At 46.0% G+C, this 24,504-nt stretch overlaps 1 protein-coding gene across 1 annotated transcript in view; it reads left to right on the top strand.

Moving 5' to 3' along the window:
* The first annotated feature begins 11,255 nt into the window (after window positions 1-11,255).
* Sntb2 (syntrophin beta 2) overlaps window positions 11,256-24,504 on the top strand; it is a 75,895-nt gene continuing 62,646 nt past the window's right edge. The window contains exon 1 of the mRNA XM_052166652.1: window positions 11,256-11,859. Within this exon, the coding sequence (XP_052022612.1) occupies window positions 11,340-11,859 (520 nt within the window). The 5' untranslated portion in view covers window positions 11,256-11,339. The remainder of the gene's footprint in view (window positions 11,860-24,504) is intronic.

Genomic DNA, 24,504 nt, shown 5'->3' with positions numbered 1-24,504 from the left:
GATTAGACATTTTAAATTATTTTCCAGAAGAATGGGCACAGAGTTCTTTTTTTTGAGTACAGTGGGATGAAGGTCACTAAATCTCAGGATTAGGATGGCTCTGGGAACACACACTGGTCACTCAAGCCTTACAGCTCCACCTGATCGCGAGAACCTGTCGCTGAAGGAGAGAACCATCTCTGGACACTTGTCCTCTTACTCTCCGTGTGTGCTACACTCCAGCATGTGTGCTACACTCCAGCATAGTAATGCTGAACTAAACCTCAAGGTTTATGTAGCTGTAGCAGTGCTCTGAACTAGCTATAAGCTAATACTGCTTTTTTTGGAGTCATGTCTTCTGTTGTACTATAGTCTCAGGAAAAAAAAAAAAAAAGAGTCCAGGCTCTCTGTTCTCCTGTCTGTGCTGAGGTGTCCCTACTAGCCTGCAGCCTACTCAAAGGGCCTCCCAGTGTCACATTGGAGGGTGCTACTAACAGCCATAATTCACTTTATAGTTCACGGAAGAATGTCGCTGGCAGCACCATAAAGAAATGCTCCATCCAAAAGCTAGATGCCTTTGGATCTATTAAAGTCTTTATTAAAGACAGGCTGGGGATATAAGGTAGACAACATGCACAACAGCGTGTACAAGGCCAGCGCGGTCCTCAGAGGCACATTAAGCATCACTAGCCCTCTTGCCTGCCGTGTGCCAGCCGCAGGAGGTAAGGAAACACTGGGTGGGGATTTTGCTGGAGAATAGCAATGGTGGTGGGGACCCGAGGGGCAATCTAGCCTGTGGGTCATTTTCCTGTTCTCCCAGCCACGTTCTCGACTGACTAGTTTTGAATGTGATCTCTCAATTAGAAGGTAAAGAGTAGTAGTTAGCCTAAGCCAGTCAGATTTCCTCATCGTCTCGGTAGTTGTATTCTGCTGCACGCTGCGGAAGCCCAGTATGTGTTTTGTGTGGCTGAGGTTGGATTGTTGAGGATGTGGGGTCTGACAGTGTCACGGACAGGGCTGGGAAGGCATTTTGCTGCAATGAATCCCGCTCTCTGGTCTGGAGAAAAAAGGCAAATTCTCAGATCCATGGCGAGCGATTTAACAGAGGTTAAAAGAGCATTTACAGTTGGTGCAATGAGGTTAACAGTAATGGCCAATTTCTGCCGTGACCATTTAGGCTTAAGGGTGGCAGGATTTAAGCCCAGCTACAACTTCATAAGTCATTTTGTTAAGCCTTCGTGGCTTCAACTTTCTTGAATGAGCCTCCTGTTAAAAGGGGGTGGGGGAAGCTTTATCTAGTCTATGGCAGACTGGGTTGTTGGCCTTTAGCAACTAACCCTGGTCTCCCTAGAAACATGGTTTTGAGTCCATATGTGATGGGACACACCTCTGAATCCTGGCACTGGAAGAGTGTTTAGTGTAAGGCTAACCCTGGCTGCGTGTAAACTGTTTCACAAAACAAAAGAGATACATAGAAAGTCCCAGGCCAGCCAGGGCTATGTAGTGAGACCAGTGCCCACCCAAAAAACTGTGTGAGCCAAAGTTCAAAGCCTGTGGTGATGCGCATCTTTAATTTTAGCATTTAGGAGGCAGAGGCAGGCAGATCTCTGTTTTTTGAGGCCAGCCTGGTGTTCGTAGCAATTTCCAGGACAGCCAGGACTGCAAAGAGAAACTCAGTCTCAAACAAAACAGACCAAAGTTCAAGGTTTGAACTTTGATTGGGAACACAGTCAAGTCTAAGATGCCACAGAGACTGACTTCACTTGGTTCTCACTGGCTGCAAAGCTGGAAATGCAAGGAGTCCTTGTTAACTGTGGGGCTGGTTTATGGCCCAAGTTGCTTAACTTCTTGTGGTGCTGGGGTGGAACCTCAAACAACTTGGAATATGAAGTGCTGTGCCACAGAACTTCACCCCCGAGCCCCTGCCCATGACTGGAAACCTCTTAGACTGCAAAAGCTATGCTTCTGACAGAGGCGACTCGGAGTGGAGGAGTATGTCTGAAAGTGGCGAGCATTCCTTTGCAAGGTTTTCAGCCAGTGACTTGAACTTCCATAAATGGTATGGGAAGGAAGGGCTTTAGGCCTTGAAAGTCTTCCTAAGTAGAAAACTGGATACAAACAAAAGAAGCCCAAACGGATTGGGACAAGTCAGAGAAACCAGGGGAAGGGAAGATAGACCAGCGTAAAATAACATTTCGGTGCATATTTCCACATTGTGGGCATTTGTGTGGCGGAGCCCTCCCCTTGGCACCAATTGATTCCAGCTTGCTGCTTCTACTTGAATTCTACAGAGAAGTTTGGCCAGAGACTGGCCTAGCTGTGGTCTTTTTCTTGCCAACACTACTCAAATGACTTAATAAGCTCATTTCTCCCATATGCTGGCAGGTAATCCAATCTCTTTGCCATGGAAATAACAAAACTTAGACTAACTGAAAGTTAGAAAAGGTTTTAGTCCGGGTGGTGGTGGTGCACGCCTTTAAACCCAGTGCTCAGGAGGCAGAGGAAGGTGGATTTCTGAGTTCGAGGCTAGCCTGGTCTACAGAGTGAGTTCCAGGACAGCCAGGGCTATACAGAGAAACCCTGTCTCCAAAAAAAGAAGAAAAGAAAAGGAGAGAGAGGGAGGGAGGGAGGGAGACAGAAATAAGAACATCAGGAGTTCAAGGCCAGCTTCTACTACATACTGAGTTCAAGGCCTGCCTGGCCACATAACAAAACTGGCCCAAAACAAAAATGGGCCAAACAAACAAGGGCTTGGCATGTAGCTCAGTGGTGGAATACCCGTTTGATGCACAGAAATCCCTAGCACACACACACACACACACACACAATCCAACCTCAAATGGAATTTTACTTTGTTTTTTGGGCACAGGGCTGTCCTGGAACGTACTCTGTAGACCAGGCTGGTCTCAGACTCATTAGAGATCTGCTTGCTTCTACCATCTGAGTGTATTTTTTTTTTCTTTTTTAATTTCTTTGTACACATCATGCAGAAGATCCCCAAAGTGACCTGTGATCCTGTTTTGGTTTTTACTACCTCCTGAGGGCTGGGATTAAAAGTGTGTGTCGCCATGGCTCCCTGTTTTTGTTTTGTTTTTTAAATACTTAAAAAGCACTTGGGAGGAAGAGGCTAGTCAATCTCCAAGTTCGAGGCCAGCCTGGTCTACTTAGTGAGTTCTAGGTTAGCCAGGACTCCACAGGAATCCTTGGGGGAGCACCTTAAAATCTAATACATTTTAGATTTGTGTTTGTGAGTCCTCTGCCTGCATGCACCTGCACTGCATCCCCCCACCCTCGCAAGCACCCAAAGGAGGCTTGAAGAGTGTGTTGGGTTCCCTGTAACAAAGTTACAGGCGGCTCTGAGCCACCATGTGGGTGCTGAGAATCAAACCTAAGTCTTTTAGAAGAGCAGCCAGTGCTCTTAACTCTCTCTAGCACCATGAGCCTGTTTCAATCTGATTTTCTACAATGCCATTCTATTTGCCTTGTCAAAGGAGGAGAGATTTATTGGGCCCCACGGTTTCAGTCCTCAGTCCACTGGCTCCACTACTGTGGTCAGGTGGGGCAGAACATCATGCTGGCAAGATGCTTGCCTTATGGTGACCAAGAAGCAGAGACAAGAGGGAGAAAGGCAAGGATGTCTTAGGTATGGCCCTGTGACCTACTTCATCACAGCACATTGAAGAACTTGACATTCTCATGATCCGTTGCTTCCCATCAGCACCACTAACTGGGGGACCATTCCTCTAACACATGAACTCACTACTGAGTACACCAACTAACATCCCCAACAACACTAAGAGAAACATCACAGGCACCACTAGGTGGCGTGGCACACTCCTGTGCTTGTAATCCTAGTGCTGGGAGGTGAAAACAGACAAGTTCAAGGCCAGCCAGTACTCTTAAGGACCCTCTTAAACGGCTGGCAAGATGGTTCTTCAGTGGGTAAAGGTGCTGGCTGACAGGCTTGATGAATCCAACCCCTAGGAAACACATGATGGAGGGAGAGAAACAACCCTCTGGCTTCCACATGGCCCCCCAAGATAAAGAAAGAAAAATCTGAAATTGTAAAAAGAGAATCCAGGCCAGTGGCTCACACATGTGACCGACCCCAGCATTCAGAAGACAGAGGCAAGGTCAAGGCCAGGGGCCTGCTCCAAGTTTATAGCTAGAGTCTGAGGTTCTTGTTTTGTTGCAATTTTTATTGTTGTTTTGGGACAGGAGCTCACTATGTAGACCAGGCTGACCTACAAGTTCCTGAGATTCACCTGCCTTCCCCATGCTAAGATTAAAGGCTTGTGTCACTATCCTGGTTTTTGTTTGGGGAGAGGGGGAGGGCTGTGTTTGTTGTTTTTTTTTAAAGATTTATTTATTCATTTTATGTATATGAGAACACTGTAGCTGTACAGATGGTTGTGAGCTGTACAGATGTGGTGGCTGGGATTTGAACTCAGGACTTTCAGAAGAGCAGTCAGTACTCTTGACCACTGAGCCATCTCTCCAGCCCCTGTGTTTGTTGTTTTAACAACAACAGTAACAAAAACAGGCCATCAAGATAGCTCAGAAGGTGAAATAAAGCATCCATGTTGATCCTGTGGCCCCTAGAGGACAGTGGAAGCAGGGTGAACCGATAGGCCACACTGAAATGGTGAGAACCGATAAGAGGAAAGTGGACACTTATTTTTAGATCTTATTTGAATTTCATGGCAAATTATGTAATTTCCATAATTGTCAATAAAGAGCACTGGTGATTTTCCATAACTAAGTGGATTCAACGAAACTAAACTGCCAAGCTTGTCCTTGCTAATATTTTCCTGTAAGGAAAGTCACACAGTTACAAAACCGTCCCCAGCTGTTTCCCATTAGGAATGTGGTTCGCAGATGTGGGGTTTCTAGTCCTAATACAGGAGATAGTTAATCCATTTTTGTGGGTTTCAGATGGGTAGTGATTTATCTTGGTGGGATGAATTTTTAAAAAAAAAAATGTGCCCACATCAGCTTAAGCATATCTTTCCTTAGTTTGCACTGGAGAAGAAATATATGGTAGACTATTTCTAGCAAATGGCAAAGTAAAACTACCTTAAAAGGGACAACTGGCCTCACCGCCTTCTAAGCGAGAATTAGTGTGGATGTCAGCTGGTAATTTTACAAGCTCATTTCTCCCCTGGCCTCTCGGTTACTTCTGTGCCGCTTAGCTTTGCTTTGTTCCTCTGGAATCAGGGAAGTGACCTTCAGGCTTGCTCAAAAGCTGAGCTTTAGCCCGGGGCCGCCTTCCTGACAAAGTTACACAACACTCAAGCCTTGGAAGCAACCCTAGATCCACTAATTCTTTTCTTTGACGGCTCTTGGCAGCGGTGGCCGTTTCCTTCCAACCAAAGTATAGCTTTATACCAGATCTGCTTGTCACCAAAATTAATTTAGCCATTTGTCCTTTATGCCTACAATCAAGCAGTGTTGCTGTAGACTCACTTCTAAAGAAGTAGAGGCTCACTGGGCAGTGGTGGCGCATGCCTGTAATACCAGCACTCTGGGAGGCAGAGGCAGGCGGATTTCTGAGTTCGAGGCCAGCCTGGTCTACAGAGTGAGTTCCAGGACGGCCAGCGCTATACAGAGAAACCCCGTCTCGGAAAAAAAACAAATCCAAAAAACCAAAAAAACGGAAAAAAAAAAAGTGGAGACCCTTAGTTGGAGACTTTCAGACACCAGGTTTTATTTTTGCCACTGCTGAAGGCCAACAGGTAGTAACAACAGCTGGTGGTTTTTTGTTTGTTTGCTTGCTTACTTTAGAGACAGGTTTTCCTCTGTGCAGCCCTGGCTGTCCTGGAACTTGCTCTGTAGACTAGGCTGGCTTTGAACTCGCAGAGATCTACTTGCCTTTACCTCCTGAGTGCTGGGATCAAAGGCGTGTCCAGCCAAGGTGCTTTTTATTTATTTATTTATTTTTGTTGTTGTTGTTTTTTGGATTTGGTTTTTCCGAGGCAGGGTTTCTCTGTGTAGCCCTGCCTGTCCTGGAACTCACTCGGTAGACCAGGCTGGCCTCGAACTCAGAGATCCGCCTGCCTCTGCCTCCCAAAGTGCTGGGATTACAGGCGTGCGCCACAGCCCACCCGGCGCACAGACACCACCCAAGCATCACAAAACTATCCAATTTTTTTTTTGAAAGAGATACTAAGGCCTCTGACCTCAGCGCCTTTTGACCATGATAGAGTTAGTAGGTGGCCATACTGAGTTTTGATTTTTGTTTTTTTGAAACTAAGTCTCACCATGTAGTAGTCCTGACCAGACTAGAACTCAAAAACTAAACTGGCCTTGAACTCATAGAGATCTGCCCATCTTTGCTTCTCAGGTGCTGTATGGGATTAAGGAATATGTCACTACAGCAGGGCAGTCATTTGAACCTTGAGCTCTTATTTATCAAGGTCTGCTTCACACACCCTATTAAGTTTTTTTTTTAATCTTTTTTAAAACATATATTTTTTTATGTATATGAGTATACTCTAGCTGTCTTCAGACACACCAGAAAAGGGCATCATATCCCATTCCAGTGGTTGTGAGCCACCATGTGGTTGCTGGGAATTGAACTCAGAACCTCTGGAAGAGCAGTCAGTGGTCTTGACCTCTTAGCTGCTGAGCCATCTCTCCAGCTCCACCTATTAAGTTTTGAAGGTGCAAAGAATCAGGCCTGATTTAGAATTTTAGGATGAAATTACAAAATGAACTTACTACTGACACCCCCTCCTTTTGGAGTAGTAATGAGCTCTTCCTGTTCTGAGGAATAGAGAGGCAGCAGTTGATAACAGAGGAAAGGAGCTATTGACAGGTGACAGGAATTACCTCAGTCGGTCCCTCTTTTGGAGGTAGGTAAAATAATATGCTTGCTAGAATTCTCTAAGCTTGACCCCCTGTCCTTAAGAACCCATGAAAACAGATGTGTACCCTATTTTCAGATTTCATTATCCACAGTAAGTAGATCTCACCGACTACTTGAGATTTCCTATACGGTAATTTGGTAATTTTTGCTCTACGAGGAACCAATAACTCTGATAGGGATTGTTTGAGAAGACGCTGGTACGGGAAGCACCGCTGCCAATCAGTCTCAAGATTAATGAAGTTAAGTTTTTCTGTCTCTGCGAGGCAGAAGTTTTCAAGCAGTGGGGAGCAAAAATAATCCATAGGTGGTCTTCGCCTCCCTGGAATATGTGACTTAATTGACCATGCCAGCCTAGGTATAGAATTACGTCATTCAGAGGAAAAGTCCCAAAGACTTAGGGAGTCACAGAAAGCTGGAATGAGGTCATGCTGAGGAGTTTAAGGTACTCAAGGTATTCTGAAAGGCTTGGGTGTAGATGTGGGAGGCATCACTGAGGGATACTGGCTGGATGAGCATCTGAGCGTAAAGTGGGGACCGACTGTGGAAATGCAGCCATGATGTAGGTGGACTTTTTACATCGGAAGCAGGAAGATCAGTTTAAGGTCATTCTTGGCTACACAGCAAATTTGGAGCTAGCCTGGGTTACACTGGGGAAAACGGGGGTGGGGGAGTGGGGGAGTGGGGGGGTGGGGGGGGGTGAGGGGGAAGAGGGGGGAGAGGATGATTAAGAGTTGGAGAGATGGTCTAGTTGGTAAGGCTCTTGCTGCATATCTGTGAGAACCTGCATATCTGTGAGAACCTAAGTTCGAATCTCTAGAACCGAACTGAAGCTGAATGAAAGGAACCTTGCTCCTACAGCAAGATGAGAGAGAGAAACAGGAACCCTGGAGGCTCATGGGCTAGCCTGGTGTATGCAGCAACTAAAACACCTGTCCCAAAACACAGGAAAGAGGGACAGACACTTGAGATTATTCTCTAGCTCTGTATGTGTGCTATGACTTCTGTGTCTCACACACACACACACACACACACACACACACACACACACACACACACCAATAGTAGCAAAAGCTTCAACGCCAACCAGGCCTATGTAGATGTCTAGGCCAAAGGCACTTGCTTCAAAATGTATTTTTTTAAAAAAAAATACTCTATTACCATCCATGTGGGTTTAAATATTTGAGATATTTTGTTATATAACTTGCTGTCTTACATAAGCATCCTCACCATTAAATTTGTGACTTCCTCCAACTCTATTGACAAAAAAGTCCTTCATACTCTTGGAAAGAATTCTCAGCACTTATAAAGGTGTCCTCGGTTGCCCAACCCCCCCCCCCCCATGATCACATATGCAGAAGTGTTAAAATTAGTTAAAACTCGTGCTCAGACTCTGAGGAATCAGCTGCCAAATGCTCTCTAACAAGCAGAAATTTCACATAACTCAGGCCTCTGGGGGCTCTGGCTCAGCTGGAGTCAAGCCAGAAATGCCTGTGACTGCAGGTGCACTGGGCACACTGGGACCTGCTGGAACAACAGCCATCTTTACCGCAACTGATTAGGAGGAGGCTAGGGCCCTGAGCTTTCTCTGACATTTGCAGCTTGGAAAAACCATACCCGACTCTCTCTTCACAAAGGTCTCTTGTAATGATCTCTTTCTTCTGATAAGAAGATACATTTCTCATTTTGATCTTTATTCACTGGGGTTTGGAATGCTTAACCTGTTCAAACAACTCATTGGAAGTTTTGTCTGCACATGACTGCACTCTGATAGAGAGGTTCGGGGCTGCTGCACGGCTCTTGACCTCGGCTTTCCTGAGTAATCCTTTGAACTTCCCCTCTTACAGGAATTGATGCACACAGTTTGTTCCCTGTCTCTGCCCAAAGGAAAGCAAGGGGATTTTACTCCGCTGCTGGAGGAAAGAGGGCATCTTGGTCCTAATGATCTTGCTGGGAACTTACCTTCTCAGCCTTGTGGTTTTGGTTTGTTTGTTTTTTAAAGACAGGGTTGTACTGTGTTGTCAGGGCCAGCCTGGTTAATTCTCCCAGCCTAAGCCTGTCTTAGCATCCCAAGTAATCTAAGGACCAAGATTTGAGGTCTGAGCCACAGTTCCTGACAAGATCCTCATTTTTTGTTTGTTTTGTGTGAAGTGAATTGTAGGCAACCCTAAACCCTGAAGCTGGAGAACAAAATTTGTCTTTTTTTTTTTTTTTTTTTTGTGGCTGTTAGGTCAGAGTCTCCCCCACCCCCACCGCCGCCTGTTTAGTCTTTTTTTTTTTTTTTAAAGATTTATTATATGCAAGTAAATACACTGTAGCTGTCAGACATCCCAGAAGAGGGCATCAGATCTCATTACAGATGGTTGTGAGCCACCATGTGGTTGCTGGGATTTGAACTCAGGTGCTTTAGGAAGAACAGTCAGTGCTCTTAACCACTGAGCCATCTCTCCAGTGCCTAGGTCAGAGTCTTTAAGTTAGTCTTTCCTATTTGTTCCTCTACCTCAGTTCCTCTACCCCAGGGAGTTGGAACAAACAGTGGATTATAGTGTTGGGGACAAGAAGGTAGATATATGTAGTTAGTATAACAAACGTTCTATTTTATTCCACTGAGGGTCCTCACACAATGCTCACTCTAAATTCCTAAGCCTATCTCCCCAAGGCTGCTCACCTGTGCTACAAATCTGAGCTGAAGGTCAGGTCCAGTGTCTAGCAGAAGTCTCTGATTTAAGGGTCAGGATCCTGGGGGAGACTCTCCAGCTGCAGGGCAGGTCAAAGTGGCATCTCTCCAGATGAGAAGAACAGAGCATTGTCTGCTCGTCCATCAGCCCTGGGGCTGTCTGGTTATCTTAAGTGATGTCATTGAGTTCTGGTTATCTGGTGCAGCCTGGGTGTAGCGGGGATCCTGACTAAGCTATTTTTAACATATCTAAAAGGCTTTTCAAAAAATGTTGCTATGGTCATTATATATGGTCTTGTTATTAGCTCTGCAATTAACAAAACCAGACTCTTTAGCTATCAAATCTTTATACAGTTTCTGGGATGTTCATCTAAAGTGATGAAATCCAGACTAAGACTGGCAAACTTACAAAATCAAGACCGAACCCTTCAGGATTTGGGTATATGAAACTTTTCACACACACTAGTCACACTAACCCTGTTCACATTGGCATCTGGTGACTTCCTAAGTAACCATCCCAGATGGTTAAATTTTTTGTGTTCACTTGACTGGGCTAAAAGACGTCTGGATAGACAAAGGTAAAACCTTTCTGGGTGTGTCTGTTTCTGGAAGAAATTATTTCCATGGTGACCTGAGTAAAGAAGATTGTCCTTACCAGTGGGAACCCACATCCTCCAATCAGGTGAGGACTGCCAGGGAAGAGTAAAGCGTAGAATATTCACTCTGTGAAAACTGGGACATCTCTCCCCTGCCACACTTCAGTGCTCCTGGTTTTCCAACGACTGGGCCAGCTTTTACAGAGTAGCTTTCCACTCCCCTCCCCTCCCCTCAGGCCTCTAGTCTTCTGGTATCATCAGACTTCTTTCTATGTAGTCTTCAGTCTTTGGATTTGGATCCAGAGTATACCAGGCAACTTTCCTGAGGCTGCAGATGGCAGATTGTGGGATTTAGCCTCATAATCTTGTGGCTAATCTTGCACAATCTTCGTTAACTATATATCCATTAGTCTGTGGGGAACTCTAAAACACCAGCATGCTGAAAATGTCCTTGACCCTGCGCACTGTGGCTTTCTAGTGCTTGACAAGACACAGTCCCCTCTAATTACAGGCAAGCAGACAGGTGATTTTAAAAAGCAGTGACAAAACTTTGGATCCATACCTTTGGTCCCATGTCACTTATGCTCTGTCCTATGCTTGTGCTGCTCCCACCAAGACTAACCAAATGTTCTTTTTTATTCTGTTCTAGGGACGTCTGTACAGACTTTTAACCACAGAGAATCACACCTAGCTGGTTGCCTCTGTTTTTCTTTCCCATTAGACCACAAGCTCTCTCAGCTGTGGTGCATTTTATTCAGCGTGTCTCTAGGGCCTTAAAAGGAGTAGCACACCTCTGAGAGCTCAGGGCTTTTTGCAATGAACCAATCAATGCAAGAATGAACGCGCCACCCGGCCCTGCAGGATCGCAAAGTGCCTCTCCAAGCTGGCTTGGCTCTCCGTGCCCGGGCAGCTCTCGTGGAAGAGGTCGGAAGTTCGAGGAGGTCACGGGAAACCAAAGGGAAGGACCGCGAGGAGCCTTGCTTCACTAGGTGCTGCCCACCTACCAGGAGCTTTTGGTGAACTAGGACAACCTCGCCTCCCGGAAGCGGCCTCGCCGGCCTTCCCCCGCCCCCCGGAAAGTGGGCGTGGGCCTCATGAATAATGAATCGCCGGGGGGAGGGGAGGGGTCCGCCCCCCTCGGGCGGGAAGGGGGAAGCGCCGAGGCTGCCCGACTGGAATCGGGGGAGCTGCAGCGACGGCGGCTGCGGGAGCAGGGCCGGTCATGGCGGTGTGGACGCGGGCCACCAAAGCGGGGCTGGTGGAGCTGCTTCTAAGGGAGCGCTGGGTGCGGGTGGTGGCCGAACTCAGTGGCGAGAGCCTGAGCCTGACGGGCGACGCCGCGGCGGTCGAGCCTGAGCCGCCGGCGGCCGCCTTTAACGGTCTCCCGAACGGCGGTGGCGGCGACTCGCTGCCCGCGAGCCCGAACCGCGGCCTGGGGCCGCCCAGCCCTCCCGCGCCGCCCCGCGGTCCCGCTGGGGAAGCGAGCGCCTCGCCGCCCGTGCGCCGAGTGCGAGTGGTGAAGCAGGAGGCGGGCGGCCTGGGCATCAGCATCAAGGGCGGCCGCGAGAACCGGATGCCGATCCTCATCTCCAAGATCTTCCCAGGGCTGGCGGCCGACCAGAGCCGGGCGCTGCGGCTGGGCGACGCCATCCTGTCGGTGAACGGCACCGACCTGCGCCAGGCCACCCACGACCAGGCCGTGCAGGCGCTGAAGCGCGCGGGCAAGGAGGTGCTGCTGGAGGGTGAGCGGGGCCGAACGGGAGGCGGCGGGTGGCGGCCTGGGCTTGCCAGCGCTCACTTTGTTTCTGCCCACCCTGACGCTTGTGCGGGGCGAGGTGTTTCCCCTCTGCCTCAGCCACCAGACCTCCTCTTCTGGGGCTCTTAAGTGTGGAAAAACTGAGGCGTCCAGCGAGGAGAAAGTTGGGCAGTCACCGAAGTGTTACTTTGCCGCCCCTTAGCGAGACTCAGCTGAGATTTAGGGGGGAGCAGCAGCCGCGTGCGGAGCTCACCCCTCCTTGCACGATAAGCTGACACTAAGCACCAACTACTGGGAGAGCGAGACCCACACGAGTTCTGTAGTTTTTTTCCTTGCTGGGAAGCTTGGTTGGGCGCTTTCTTTAGTCACCTCGGGCTCCCCGGGCGGGCCGGTCTATTAAATCCATCCACACCGATGCCAGCAGTTTGCTTGGGCAAACCACCAAAGCACTGGTTAATTTATGGGAATTTAACCCATCATTGGCTCTCAACAATAAGCAGAGGAGATCACAGCACTTCATGGAAGGCAGAGAGCTGATACAGCAAGTTTGTGTGGTTAATGAGCCTTGTTTAACAGTGGAGGTTCACGTGTTTGAGCATTTTACTGCCAACGAGAGTTTCGCCCCTTTTGCAAGAGCCTGGTGCCAGCTTCCTACCGCTTGCAGGCGTGCTGCCGCAAGATAGTAGGCACTCTATAAGAATTCTGAAACGGGTTCCTTCACACGATATGTGTGACTAGCCTTTTTTACCATAAGTGTAGATGTGATCTATGTGCCACCTTTCCTGTGTATCGATGAAGCTGAGGCAGAATTAAATCTCATCTCCAAAGACTCATGCATGTTGAAGGTGATGGAGTATTGTAACTGAAAAGCCAGTTGCTTGCTTTAGAAATAATTGCAAGACCAGCTTCATTTCCGCTGTTGAGTCAGTCATTCCAGGAGCTTTTATTGCTGCTAGCTGTATAATAGAGAATGTGAAAGGTGCTGTCCCTGTTGTATCTCTGCATGGGGAAATGATACGAAATGCAAAACAACTTCTAGGGAGGAATAACATCAAGTACTTGACTCTGTAGTACAAGTGACAAGATGCTCAGGGATTATTAAGACGAATTTGCTGGTAGCATTTGGGGTGGTTCACAGCCTGTACTCAAGAGGCAGAGTCAGGCAGATCTCTGAGTGTAAGAAAAGTCTATATAATGAGTTCCAGGACAACTAGAGCTACACAGTAGGACTCGTGTCAAAAAAAAAAAATCCAGAAAAGTCTTTGGTGGAAATGGTCTTTGTCCAGGAGGGCTTTCCAGGAAGTGGTGGATGTTAGTGTGCAGAGATGAGTCAGGAGGCATTCCTGGCAGGAGAACTGAAGGGAAGGGTTGAAGTTGGGAAGAAAACCATCAAACTAAGGGCAGAATTATAACTTTGTTTCTTTGTTGGCCAGGAATTCACAGAGATTGATCTGATCAGTGCTAGGATTAAATGCATGTTCTACTGTGCCCAGCTTGTGTGTGTGTCGGGTGTGTGTGTGTGTGTGTGTGTGTGTGTGTGTACACACACACGCGCGCGCATGTGTGCGCGCATGGACACATTCAAACCAGACCGGCCTCCAAGTGGTCATCTTACCAACTCAGTCTCAGTGCTGGGGTTAACAGGCATGTACCTCCATATGCAGTTCAGTTTTCTCTTAAATTTTTTTAAAATTATGCATACGAGTGTTTGGCCTGCAGGTACAGCTGTACTCCGCATGTATACCTGGTGCCCCTGGAGGCTACAAGAGAGTGTCAGATCCATTGGGCCTAAAGTTGCAGGTGATTGTGAGCCCTGAGGTGGGTAATGGGAATCAAACCCAGGTCCTCCGGAAGAGCAGCCAGTGTACTTACCTGCTGAGCCGCCGCCTCTCTGGCCCCACTTTTCACTCTTTTTGTAAATCTGTGATGTGTGGGAGCAATCAGTTTATAAAGAAATAACATGGTGCCCAGCAGTGTTGGTGAATGCCTTTAATCCCAGCACTGGGAAGCAGAGGTAGGTAGATCTCTGGGTTTCAGTCCAGCCAGGTTTACAGTCTTCCAGGACAGCCAGGGCAGAGAAACTTTGTCTTGAAAAACAAATAAGGGGTTAGAGAGATGGCTTAGTGGGTTAAGACCCTGTAGTTCTTTTTCAGAGGACCCCAGTTCAGTTCTAGCATACAGATCAGGTGGCCCACAAACACCTGAAACTCCAGTTCTAGGGCATCTGACACTTTGTAGCCTCCAATCACCTGGTCACATAATTAAAGGTTGTTAAAGTTGTCTTTTTTTTTTTTTAAGTGTTCTAATTGTGAAACTGCAATGTCCCAATTTTATAATGTCTTATTTATGAGTCTTGTTTATACCCCAATTTTAGGTAGGTCCGGACAAGTGCCCAGAAATTAGTGTTAGTGAAAGGAGTAAAAAACACAACAAAATTGGCATAAGTTTGTAAAAAAAATAATTGTCAGTTTAAATAAGTACCTTGACACTGGTCTAGGTAAGTATTGGGCTGTTACTTCTTAGAGCCAGAATATTGAATTTCATCCAGTTTTGTGGTATGCAGTCCTGAAGGATAGACAGTTCAGCCCTTTATGGCATATGAAAATGCAAAACAAGAGGTTCTTGTTTACCCGTGGTTTGAACCTAGTGTTCATAGCTATAAAATGACAACCATCTAGTAAATGCCTCCCACTGTTCATTAGTCCACTGGTAGGCCTGGTGTGCTCTTAGAAACAGGTTTACGAATGGTGGCATAGTAACATTTACTGGAAGCCTTTTTACCTGGCCTGTGGCTTTATTTTCCCATTTTATGTAAGACACACATGTTTTGTCTGTGTAGATGAGGGACAGCCAGTCAGTAGAGTGAATTTGTGGGGTTCCATTTTTAAGCCAAGTAAAAATAAAATTGCTCAAATACAAAATCCCCTAAGAGTCAGCCAGCCAGTTTAAAATTGAGAGATGCTTTTTTCCTCCTGAACCTAGAGGTTCACGTAGCCATGCTCTCCTAGTTGTGACTCTGGTCTTGAACTTTCTGTCGTGCCTCTACTTCCAAAGAGCCACAGTTATTGGCCTGTGCTACCATGCTTGGCTCAGGTAGGCCACTTAAAAGATATTTGAGTTTAGAGTACAGTGGGCTGAATCTTTAGGCCCAGCACTTGGGGGAGACAGGCAAGAGGATCTCTTGAGTTTGAGGCCAGCCTGATCTACACAGTGCATTCCAGGACAGCCTGGGCTATGTAAAGAAACTGTCTTTCAAAACCTGCTACAGAGGAGACTGAGGCAGCAAGAAGGATTGCATCAAGTCCAGCACTGGCATCCTGAGGAAACCCTGCTCTCGTGGTACTATTATCCCAGCACTTGAGGGGTGGAGCCAAGAGAATTGACTTTGGTTTGATGACAGCCTAGGTTACAAAATAGGTAGGGAGGGGACTGGGGGGATGCTGTTACTCCTTAATCAGTTTTAAGTGATATTGTCTCCATTAGATTCCCTGAAACCTTGCCTTGACAAAACATAATCTTTTGGAGGTGTGGGCAGGGAATTCAGGAATGTTCTTGCCGCCCATGTGTTAGGAGCATCCTTAGTGTCTGGTTGCCTGAGGCTTGGGGGTGAAGCTAAAGGATTCTTTTTCTTTTTCTTTTTCTTTTTCTTTTTCTTTTTTTTTTACCTTGGAGAGATGAAGGCATTGCTTTTTTTTTTTTTTTTTTTGGAGACAGGATTACTATATAACCTGCCCTGGCTGGCCTCGAACTTCCTGTGTAGACCAGTCTGGCCTTGGACTCGAGATCTGCCTGCTTCTGCATGTGCGGCCATGCCCAGCTTCGTATTTCTTAGTTAATCTTTTAAAGAGCAGCTAAACAGTTAAGCTGTGTTTCTGTACCCATGTCTTAGCGCCTTTGTTTTACCTGTGAGAAGCTTTTTCTGTGGTCAGACACCACCACCCACTTTGATTCTGGGTTTTAATGTCTCATGTAACCCAGCCTGACCTTGAATTTGATATGTCGCTAAGGATGGCCCTGAACTCCTCCTGATCTGCTTCTGCTTTGCAAGACATTTCTTACAGATGCTCCTACATGCTAAATGTACCCTCTAAATTATTGCCTTGATATGGGAAAGTCATTCTAATAGAACAGTCATGAGACTTCTAAGAACATTTCTAGGAACCATAACCAAGCTATAATTTAGGTCTCCATGGATAACTTCAACTGCTATTTTTCTATCATGCAGCGCTGTCTGGATGAAGGTTATTAACTTTCCCATCAACTGTATCTTTCTTTATGAAGTTGAGGTATATAGCTGGTGGCTAAGAGAACCTCCTGTAGTTTAGAATTGATGTTATCAGACCAGTGTTCTTGGCTTGATCAACACATTGAGCTAACCAACATAAAATAATGTTCCTACTCTAAGAGGTGGTATTTGTTTTCATTTTTTTGAGACAGGCTTTTTTTCTGTGCAACTCTAGCTGCCCTGAAACTGGCCTCTAACTCCTTGCTAAGATCCTCTGCCTCTGCTTCCTTGCTGGGATTAAATGCCCACACCACCACCCTTGGGCCTTGAGTTTTAACTTGTTTTCCTTTTTGCTGTCTATATGGCCCTTTTAAGAGATGTATGTATTTTGAGTGTGTTTATGCATACAGCATGGCTCATGTGGCGGTCAGAGGAGCCTTTGGGAGTCTGTTCTCTCCTTCCACCATGTGGGCCAGGGGTTGAAGGCTTGTCTGGGTTGGTGGCAAGCACTGTTACCTGAGAAGTTGTCTCACTGGCCTTTCCTGGGAATTTTCAAAGCTGTGAAGTTGCACTAACAGATGAGGAACAAGCCTGTGCTTAAGTAAGATGGTTGCAGTTACCGAGCAGCTTAGTGGTGTAGAGGGACTAAAACCTATCCCTGCATCTTCTCTTTTTCACAGTTCATACACACAGGCTCCTGTGTCTTACTGTGTTGCAGTGTACTGAGAAGCTGAAGATGGTTCTTACCATCAAAGAGTGTAAATGCAGTTGAGAGAGAGCTAGGTGTGTTGGCACACGCCTAACGTGAGCAGTCAGAGAGCCGAAGCAGGGGAATGCAGGTTACATGGCCTGCCTGGGCCACATAGCAAGGGCCTGACTTTAAGAAATAAAATCAGGGAAAGAGAAGACTTAGCTAGAGAGTGACTGCTAAGATGTGTAATCTGTGGGATTTCTATGGCGGAAGTAATCAGTTGGGGGATGGAATAGTTGACTGGGACTCCAGAGGGAAGGGGAATCTGATCCCAGGCTTGAGGGATAGAGCACTTCTCTGTAGATGAAGTCAGTTGGAGTTGAGAGGGTAGTTTGAACAAAAGCCAAATGAGCATGGCGCGTAGCAGGGGATGGACTGGAGAGCTAACTGGGTACAGACCCAAGGGAAGAAAGTGAAATCAGTTAAGGTTGTGCAAGACTTCGAAAGAGCCAGAGGAATCTGGATCGCCTTCTTCCTGTCACTCAGCATTTAACAGGCACCCAGAGCAAACAAGAGGTAGGTGCTGGGAATTCCAAATTGGAAGGGATCCCCACCCTTTAGGCTAATAGGAACAATTATAACCTGTTGTTATGGTAAATCCTTGCATAGAGGTGAGACTTCCCTGGAAACAGGTAGATGTTTAAAGGAGACAGTGATGATGGTAAGAAAGTTGGTGTTGTGGACCTGTGTACAGACACGCATTCCTTTATGAAGCATGGTCAAGGTGGTCATTTTGAGACAGGATTTTGTGTATCCCAGTTAGCGGGCCTCCAATTCTTGATCCTTGTGCTTCAGTCTTCTGACTGGGATTCTAGCCTGGATTTAACACAAGGGAAGGAATAGGAAATGTATGCTAGGAGAGAACATAAGAAGGTAGGTAGAGGGCAGGTCATCAAGGCTGTGTATACAGTGCTTAGTGGTGATCTCTAACATTAAAAAAAAGAAAAGAAACTGAGTGTTGTGAATACTTACAAGTGAGTTTGGTTCTCTCAGTCTTTTTTTTTCCCGAGACAGGGTTTCTCTGTGTAGCCCTGGCCGTCCTGGAACTCACCTCTCTCTGTCTTAAAATGATGCCTTTATACACGAGTACATAAGGAAGTATGCCACAGGAAGAAAGGGTATTTCTCAAGGGAGCAGGAGTTGGTTGTGGCGACCTTAGACCTTAGTCAAGTGCTTGCCTCTACCTCCACAGTGCTGGGATTGAAGGCGTGTGTCACCACACCAGCTTTGGATTTTTATTTATTGTGTATTACTGTTTTATCTACATGCATGCCTCTGTACCATGTATGTATAGTGCCCATGGAAGCCAGAAGAGGGAGTCAGATCTCCTGGAACTGAAGTTCCAGATAGTTGTGAGCTCCCATGCGGGTGCTGGGAACTGAACCCCAGTCCTCTGCAATAGCAGCAGTCTGTTAACTATCTGCCTGTCCTACTATCCTAGATCTCACTTCCCTCTCCTTCTCTTCGCTCCCCCGCCCCTCGTTTGTCTGTTTGTTTTGAGACAGGGTCTCTGTAGTCTACTGGAACTCCGTGTGTAGACCAAGCTGTCAATACGGAGATCCTTCTGCCTCTCAAGTGCTGGGATTAAAGGTGTGCGCCACCGAACCCAGCTCCAATATTTCACTCTTAATATGAGTTGTTTGCTTAATATGAGTTGATGAGGTCATTACATCTGACAGGAAGTCTGTCTGGAAAATGAAATTGTCATGGAGAGCATTTGAAATACAGATGTGATGGCATTATCTCCAATAATGAACTTCACCCTAATATATATATATATATATATATATATATATATATATATATAATATATATATTGCACTATGAGCCACTTGGTCGCTGATGTTAGAGTGTATGTTTTCTTTCTCTTTGTCTCATTCTTTCTTGATTTCTATATTTATTCTTTGTTTAATGTGATGGGTATTGCTTGAATGTAGTATGTCTGTACACCATCTGTGTGCCTGGTGCCCACAAGAGGCCAGAAGAGGGTGTTAGATCCCCCTGGGACTAGAGTTACAGATGCTTGTGACTTGTTCCACCACGTGGGTGCTGGGAACCCAGCTGGTTCGCTGGAAGAACAGCTAGTGTTCTTGACCACTGAGCCTTATTTCTGTAGGTTATATGTGCTGTGTAACACACAGCATTACTAGATACTCACTCCTGAGAGTCTGTTCAAACTGTTCCTGAGTAGAAATGTACTGTGAACCAGGCCTAGGCTTGGGAAGCCTCACATCTGCTTAAGGGAGGGTAAGGGCAACAGATAGAGTTGAGAGTTCTGAGGCTTTCCTAGTGCGGCAAAGATAGAGACTGGATGGACTAGTGTAAAACTGTAGCCTCGTTACTGGTCAGGGTGGTGGCACAGCCTGGAAGTCCCAGCTGTCTGGGAGGCTCGGGAGGGAGGATCATCACAAGTTCAAGGCCAGCTAGTTCCTACAAAGGAAATCTGGGGTCAGCTAAGGGGTCAGCCTTGACCACTTAGCAAGACCCTGTTTGAAAAGAGAAAGTAAGCCGGGTAAGGTGGCACACACCTTTAATCCCAGCACTGGGGAGGCAAAAGCAGGCAGCTCTCTGAGTTCAGGGCCAGTCTGGTCCAGAGAGTGAGTTCCAGGACAGCCACAGCTACACAGAGAAACCCTGCTTGCCTTGAAGGGTGGGGTGACCATGAACATGACCAAACAATCCAGAGAAGTTCAAAATGGGAGAGAAAGAACTGGAGCATAAGTCATGGATTTCTGGCTTGGGAAACTGGACAGTTGTGAAACCAAAAAAGAAGAGGGTGCATGCCCGCCTCCCACGCTGTGATCTTTGGGAGTCATAGGTAGGTAGCTTGTGACTCTGGGACCCTCTCTTAAATAACAAAGAACATATTAAAGGGGAGAAGCCCGATAACAGGACCAGGAAAGACCCACTTAGAGGAAAGAATGACAGTCATTTCAGGGCATGCTGCTTTTGAGTTACCTTTGTGACATCCTGGTGGAAAAGGCCAGAAGCTGATTGGAAGTACCAGTCTGTGCTCAAGAGAAATGTCAGAACAGCGATGAATATTTATGAGACATCAGGGTAGAGGTGTTAATTGTGGGTGAAGTCATCGAGAGTAATGCAAATGAAAAAGAGCCAGAGTAGGATTCTATAGAAACTCTGCTTTTAAAGACAACTCTGGGAAGAAATGGCACAGGAAGATGGGAGGGGAGCTTTCAGAAAGTGCATCGAGTAGGGAAGAGTTGTGGCATATTTGTTCTCCAGAAGGAAAGGACAGCAGAGTGAGGGAGAGCTTGCAGAGATGGAAAGGGCGGTGTAGTTTGTTTTTGAGCCAGGAAGTGACATGATGGGAACAGAATTTAGGTTGGCAGCAGTGGATGCACTGGATGCTGTGGGAAAGGAAAGACCAGAGGTAGGAGAAACTACAGCTGCTGCAGTGAAAATAATCCAAACGAGAGGTGACAGCCATGGGGCGAGGCTGAGGGGGACTCTTGCCAGAGGACATAGCAGAACACACTAGGGACCTTCTCTTGCCTAGATAGCCTCTTCCCGACCGTCCCACAGACTTGACGCTGGGGACAGTTCTGCAGAATGTTCCTATTAACTAAGTGAAGATGCATTGATCCCAGAAATGCTGAGGTAGTAAAAGAAAGCTATTGTTGCAAAGGGAGAGGTGACAGGGTGCAATGACAAGGGACTGTAATGAATTTACTTGTGGGATTTCTATGCAGGGACAAGGGAGGAGTGGTTGCCCGGAGGAAATGGGATTCATGGCGGATCTGGCAGTTAGACAGTGCAAGCCTACTGTGTGTGGCATTTGAGAAGGAAGGTGTTGGTTCACAAACTGTACAGAGGAGAGGCCAAAGCAGGAGAATAGCTGCAAGTTTACCTCAGTCCTGATCCTCACAGTGAGATCTAGGCCAGTGAGACCCTGTCTCAGGAAGAGAAGAAGCACAGGAGGCTGGAGAGAAGGCTCAGCACTTAGGAGCCCTGGTTGTCCTTTCAGAGGACAGGGGTTTAGTTCCCAGGACCCACACGGTGGCTTACAACCACCTGTAATTCTAGATCCAGGAGATCCGATGCCCTCTGGAGAGCACTAGGTATGCATATATTGGACTGACACGCACAGGCCAAACACTTACACATATAATTTTTTTAAAAAAGAAGAAGTAAAGTTACTAGGCTAAGGAAATGAGAACGTGGCTTTGTAGTTGACAGCATCTCGCTGTATGGTCAAAGCTGCCCTCTAACCTGCTAAGTAGCCACAATGGCCTTTTTTGTGTGGTGGTGGGTTTTAGTTTGTTTAGAGACAGTGTCGCCTGTAGCCCTGGCTAGCTCAAACTCACTGTGTAGCTGGGATGCCCTTGATCTCTGACCCTTCTGCCTCTACCTTCTGAGTGCTGGGATTACAAGTATGTGCCACCCTGCCAGCTTTTTCTGTTTTTGTTTGTTTGCAGAGACTTTCTGTCATCTCCCCTGACTTGAGGCTTTTCTGTCTTTCTGAGAGCACACCCTTTAATTTACATCTATTTACTTGTTGATTGATCTCTGTGTTTTGTCTGTATATACAGGCACACGTGTGCAGTGGGGGGAGGTGACATCTGTGCAGGTCACAAACACCTTAGATGTTGGTTCTCTTCCACAATGCAGGTCGTCGTCATTGGGTTTATTGTTTGGTGGCAAGGACCATCTTTTCCCCATACCTTTCTTTTATTGTTTCTTTTTTTTTTTTAATTTTTTATGTTTTAACTTTTAAAAAAAATGGTATTGATAGAGCAGGGCGTTGCTTGTAGAGGTCAAAGGGAAGCTTGTAAGTCAGTTTTTTCCTTCTGCCTTACATGGTTTCTTCAGGATCCAAACCAGGTCACTAGGCTTGTGAGGCAAGCACCTTTTACAAGCTAAGCACTGTTTAATTTTTGTGTATACTTTATTTTGGCATAAAGTGGAGTGAAAAACTGAAAAAAGTTTTTCATTTTTTTTTTCAGATAGCAAACTGATTGTTTGAGCATTATTTGTCGGTCCGTTGGTACTCTTAAGTTTGATAATTGGTGGTGGCTGTCCTGAGTGCCATATGGAGAAAGACAGGTCAAAGCCATGTCTGCATTCAGCTGGAATGGCTGATATACTTAATTAGTGCTGCCTGCTACCCTACGACCTGTCCTTTTGTCATTGATTTGTTGTACAAATGATTTTGTAATAAATTTTCAGTCATCAACTGCAATATTCCTTTTCAATTAACAAAAAACATTAGGCCTTATTCTTTGATCCTTGATCATATGGCCAACTAGTTTTTGATAGGATTCACCCGTCAGGAACTTACCTAGCACCCGTCAGGAACTTACCTAGCACCCGTCAGGAACTTACCTAGCACCCCGAAGAACATGAACTGAAGGCGAGTTTCTCACAGGATAATAAAGGTGGTGTTAGCAAAGCTGGATGGATGGCTGCGGCTATAAACAATAGATGGCCACTACATTGTTCTAGAAATACCAGATGACATTAGAGATTACATTAGAAACTATCATATTAATGTTGAGCTTTAGGAGCCTTATTGACAGCTCTAGACAGAAAAGAGAATGCATTTGCTGCAGGAAAGCAGCAAAAGATTTTGAAAAACCCTTACTGCTACATCATTCTCAACATTTTAATGGTACTTTGAACTTCACTCTCTAAGAATTTCTAGCAGCTTCAAACATATTCATTGTCATCTATTTTTCCAGCTAAGTCAACTAAAGTCCGTAGCATTCAGGCCACGGCTCTATCTCGGTAGAGTGCTTGCCTAGCCTAGACAAAGGCCTGTGCTTATCCCCAGCATTCTATAAACCTGCTGTGGTGGTGCACATCCCAGCACTCTAGGCGGGATGGAAGGAGACTCAGGCTCATCCTCCTCTATGTGACAAGTCCAGCCTTGGTGTAGGAGATCCCGGGGAGGTAGCATGCTTAGCTAGGCCTTTAAGTCAGAGATGGAGTGAGATATAAATATTTTTTTTTATCAAAATTAGGACAAACAAGTTTGTTTTAGTAAGAATTATTTGACTATAGAACACTAACACACTAATTTAAGCTGAAGTGTTGTGTTAGTTACCTCAGGTAACTCCTAAGACTGGGGGTGGCTCTAGGTTTAGGTTCAGTAGAATCCAAAAGCTCAAATTATCTTGGATGGCCACAGCAGTTCCTGTTGTGGTGAGTCTAATTTTGTATAGTCGGCTAAGATGGCACAAACAGCTTTAGGAATATATAGTCCTAACTTTTTTAAAAACAGGATCTCTAACGTGGGTGGGGTGGGGTGGGGTGGGGTGTGGAGGGTAGCCCAGGTTGGCCTTCAGCTTCCTAGGTTGTGGGCGAGACCCCCCTCTCCCAAAGCTCCATCTCATTCTGATTCAGTCACTTCCTACAAACCAACTTTAGGAAAGGATTCTAATTAGCTAGCTCTGCTTTGCCCACTTCTTAGACTATGTCACTGTTACCAAGATGATAAAGACTGTGGTGGAGGCCTGGATCATGTGTCTGCCAAGGTATGGAGACTGAAAATGCATCAGACTGAAATATTAATGTGGTGGCTGCTACATGAATTTATATCCACTATAACAGGGCAGACAATGACGAGGGAGCTAAGAGTACTTTTCATATTGAAATTGTAATTTAAATTTTTTTCTTTATTTTTCTTTTATACTGTAAAATTTTAAGAATTAAAACATGAGAGCTGGGCCAACACTTGGGGGCCAGATGCAAACTCAGACAGAACCCTGAGTTTAAGGTCAGCCTGGTCGATAGAGTGAGTTCCAGGGCAGTCAGAGCCACACAAAGAAATCCTGTCTCTAACTTCTGCTCCCACCCCAGTTAAAATGCAGGGACACATGCTATGTATGTACATAAACCCAGGTAAAACATTCACGTATATAACATTGAATAATTTAAAAATTCAAACAGGATCAATGAGCTAGCTCAGCAGGCACAAACCCTTGCCACAACCCTGGTTGTGTATCTGAGGTTTTGATCCCTGTAGCCCACTGGAAAAAGAGAACTGACTTCTGAAAGTTGTTCTCTGGCCTCCTTATTTGGGCCATAGCCTGCACATTTCCATATAAGCTTATCATTTCCACATATAGACACAACAATAATATAGGCAGAAATGAAATGACTTACCGAGAACTTACTATCCTCATCTTGATATGCATTGTAACAAATTTTTAACAGTCCATGGAGCAATGGACACCATCTTCTTTAATTATATCATTATTATTTTTTGAGACAGGGTCTCCTGTATCCAAAGCTCATCCTGAACCTCCTGCCTTCAACATCCCAAGTGCTAGGATTACCGGCATGAGCCTCCATATCCAGTTGATGTGTTCTGGAAATCAAACCAAGGAAGGCTTCCTGCACGCTAGGCACTCGACCAGTTGAGCCACATCCCCAGCTCTGTCTATGTTGTTGTTAGCAGCGGCAGCTGTTGTTTGAAATGTAGTCTCACAGTGTTATGCGCAGGCTGGTCCCAAACTCCTTGATTCAAGTGGATCCTCCTGCCTTCGATTCCGAAGAAAGTCACGGCACCATTCCTAGTTCCATGTACTTTAAAAACGAGGAAATTGAGTCCTGGAACCTTAAGCTATTTGTCTAAGGTTACAGCACTTGTAGGTGATAGAGACAAGGTGCCCTGGTTTTGTCAGATCTAATGG

The sequence above is a fragment of the Apodemus sylvaticus genome, chromosome 21, assembly GCF_947179515.1.
Source record: "Apodemus sylvaticus chromosome 21, mApoSyl1.1, whole genome shotgun sequence".
NCBI classification, from domain to species: domain Eukaryota; kingdom Metazoa; phylum Chordata; class Mammalia; order Rodentia; family Muridae; genus Apodemus; species Apodemus sylvaticus.
The sequence above is the reverse complement of the archived record's forward strand: the minus strand, read 5'-3'. Positions and strand labels throughout refer to the sequence as shown.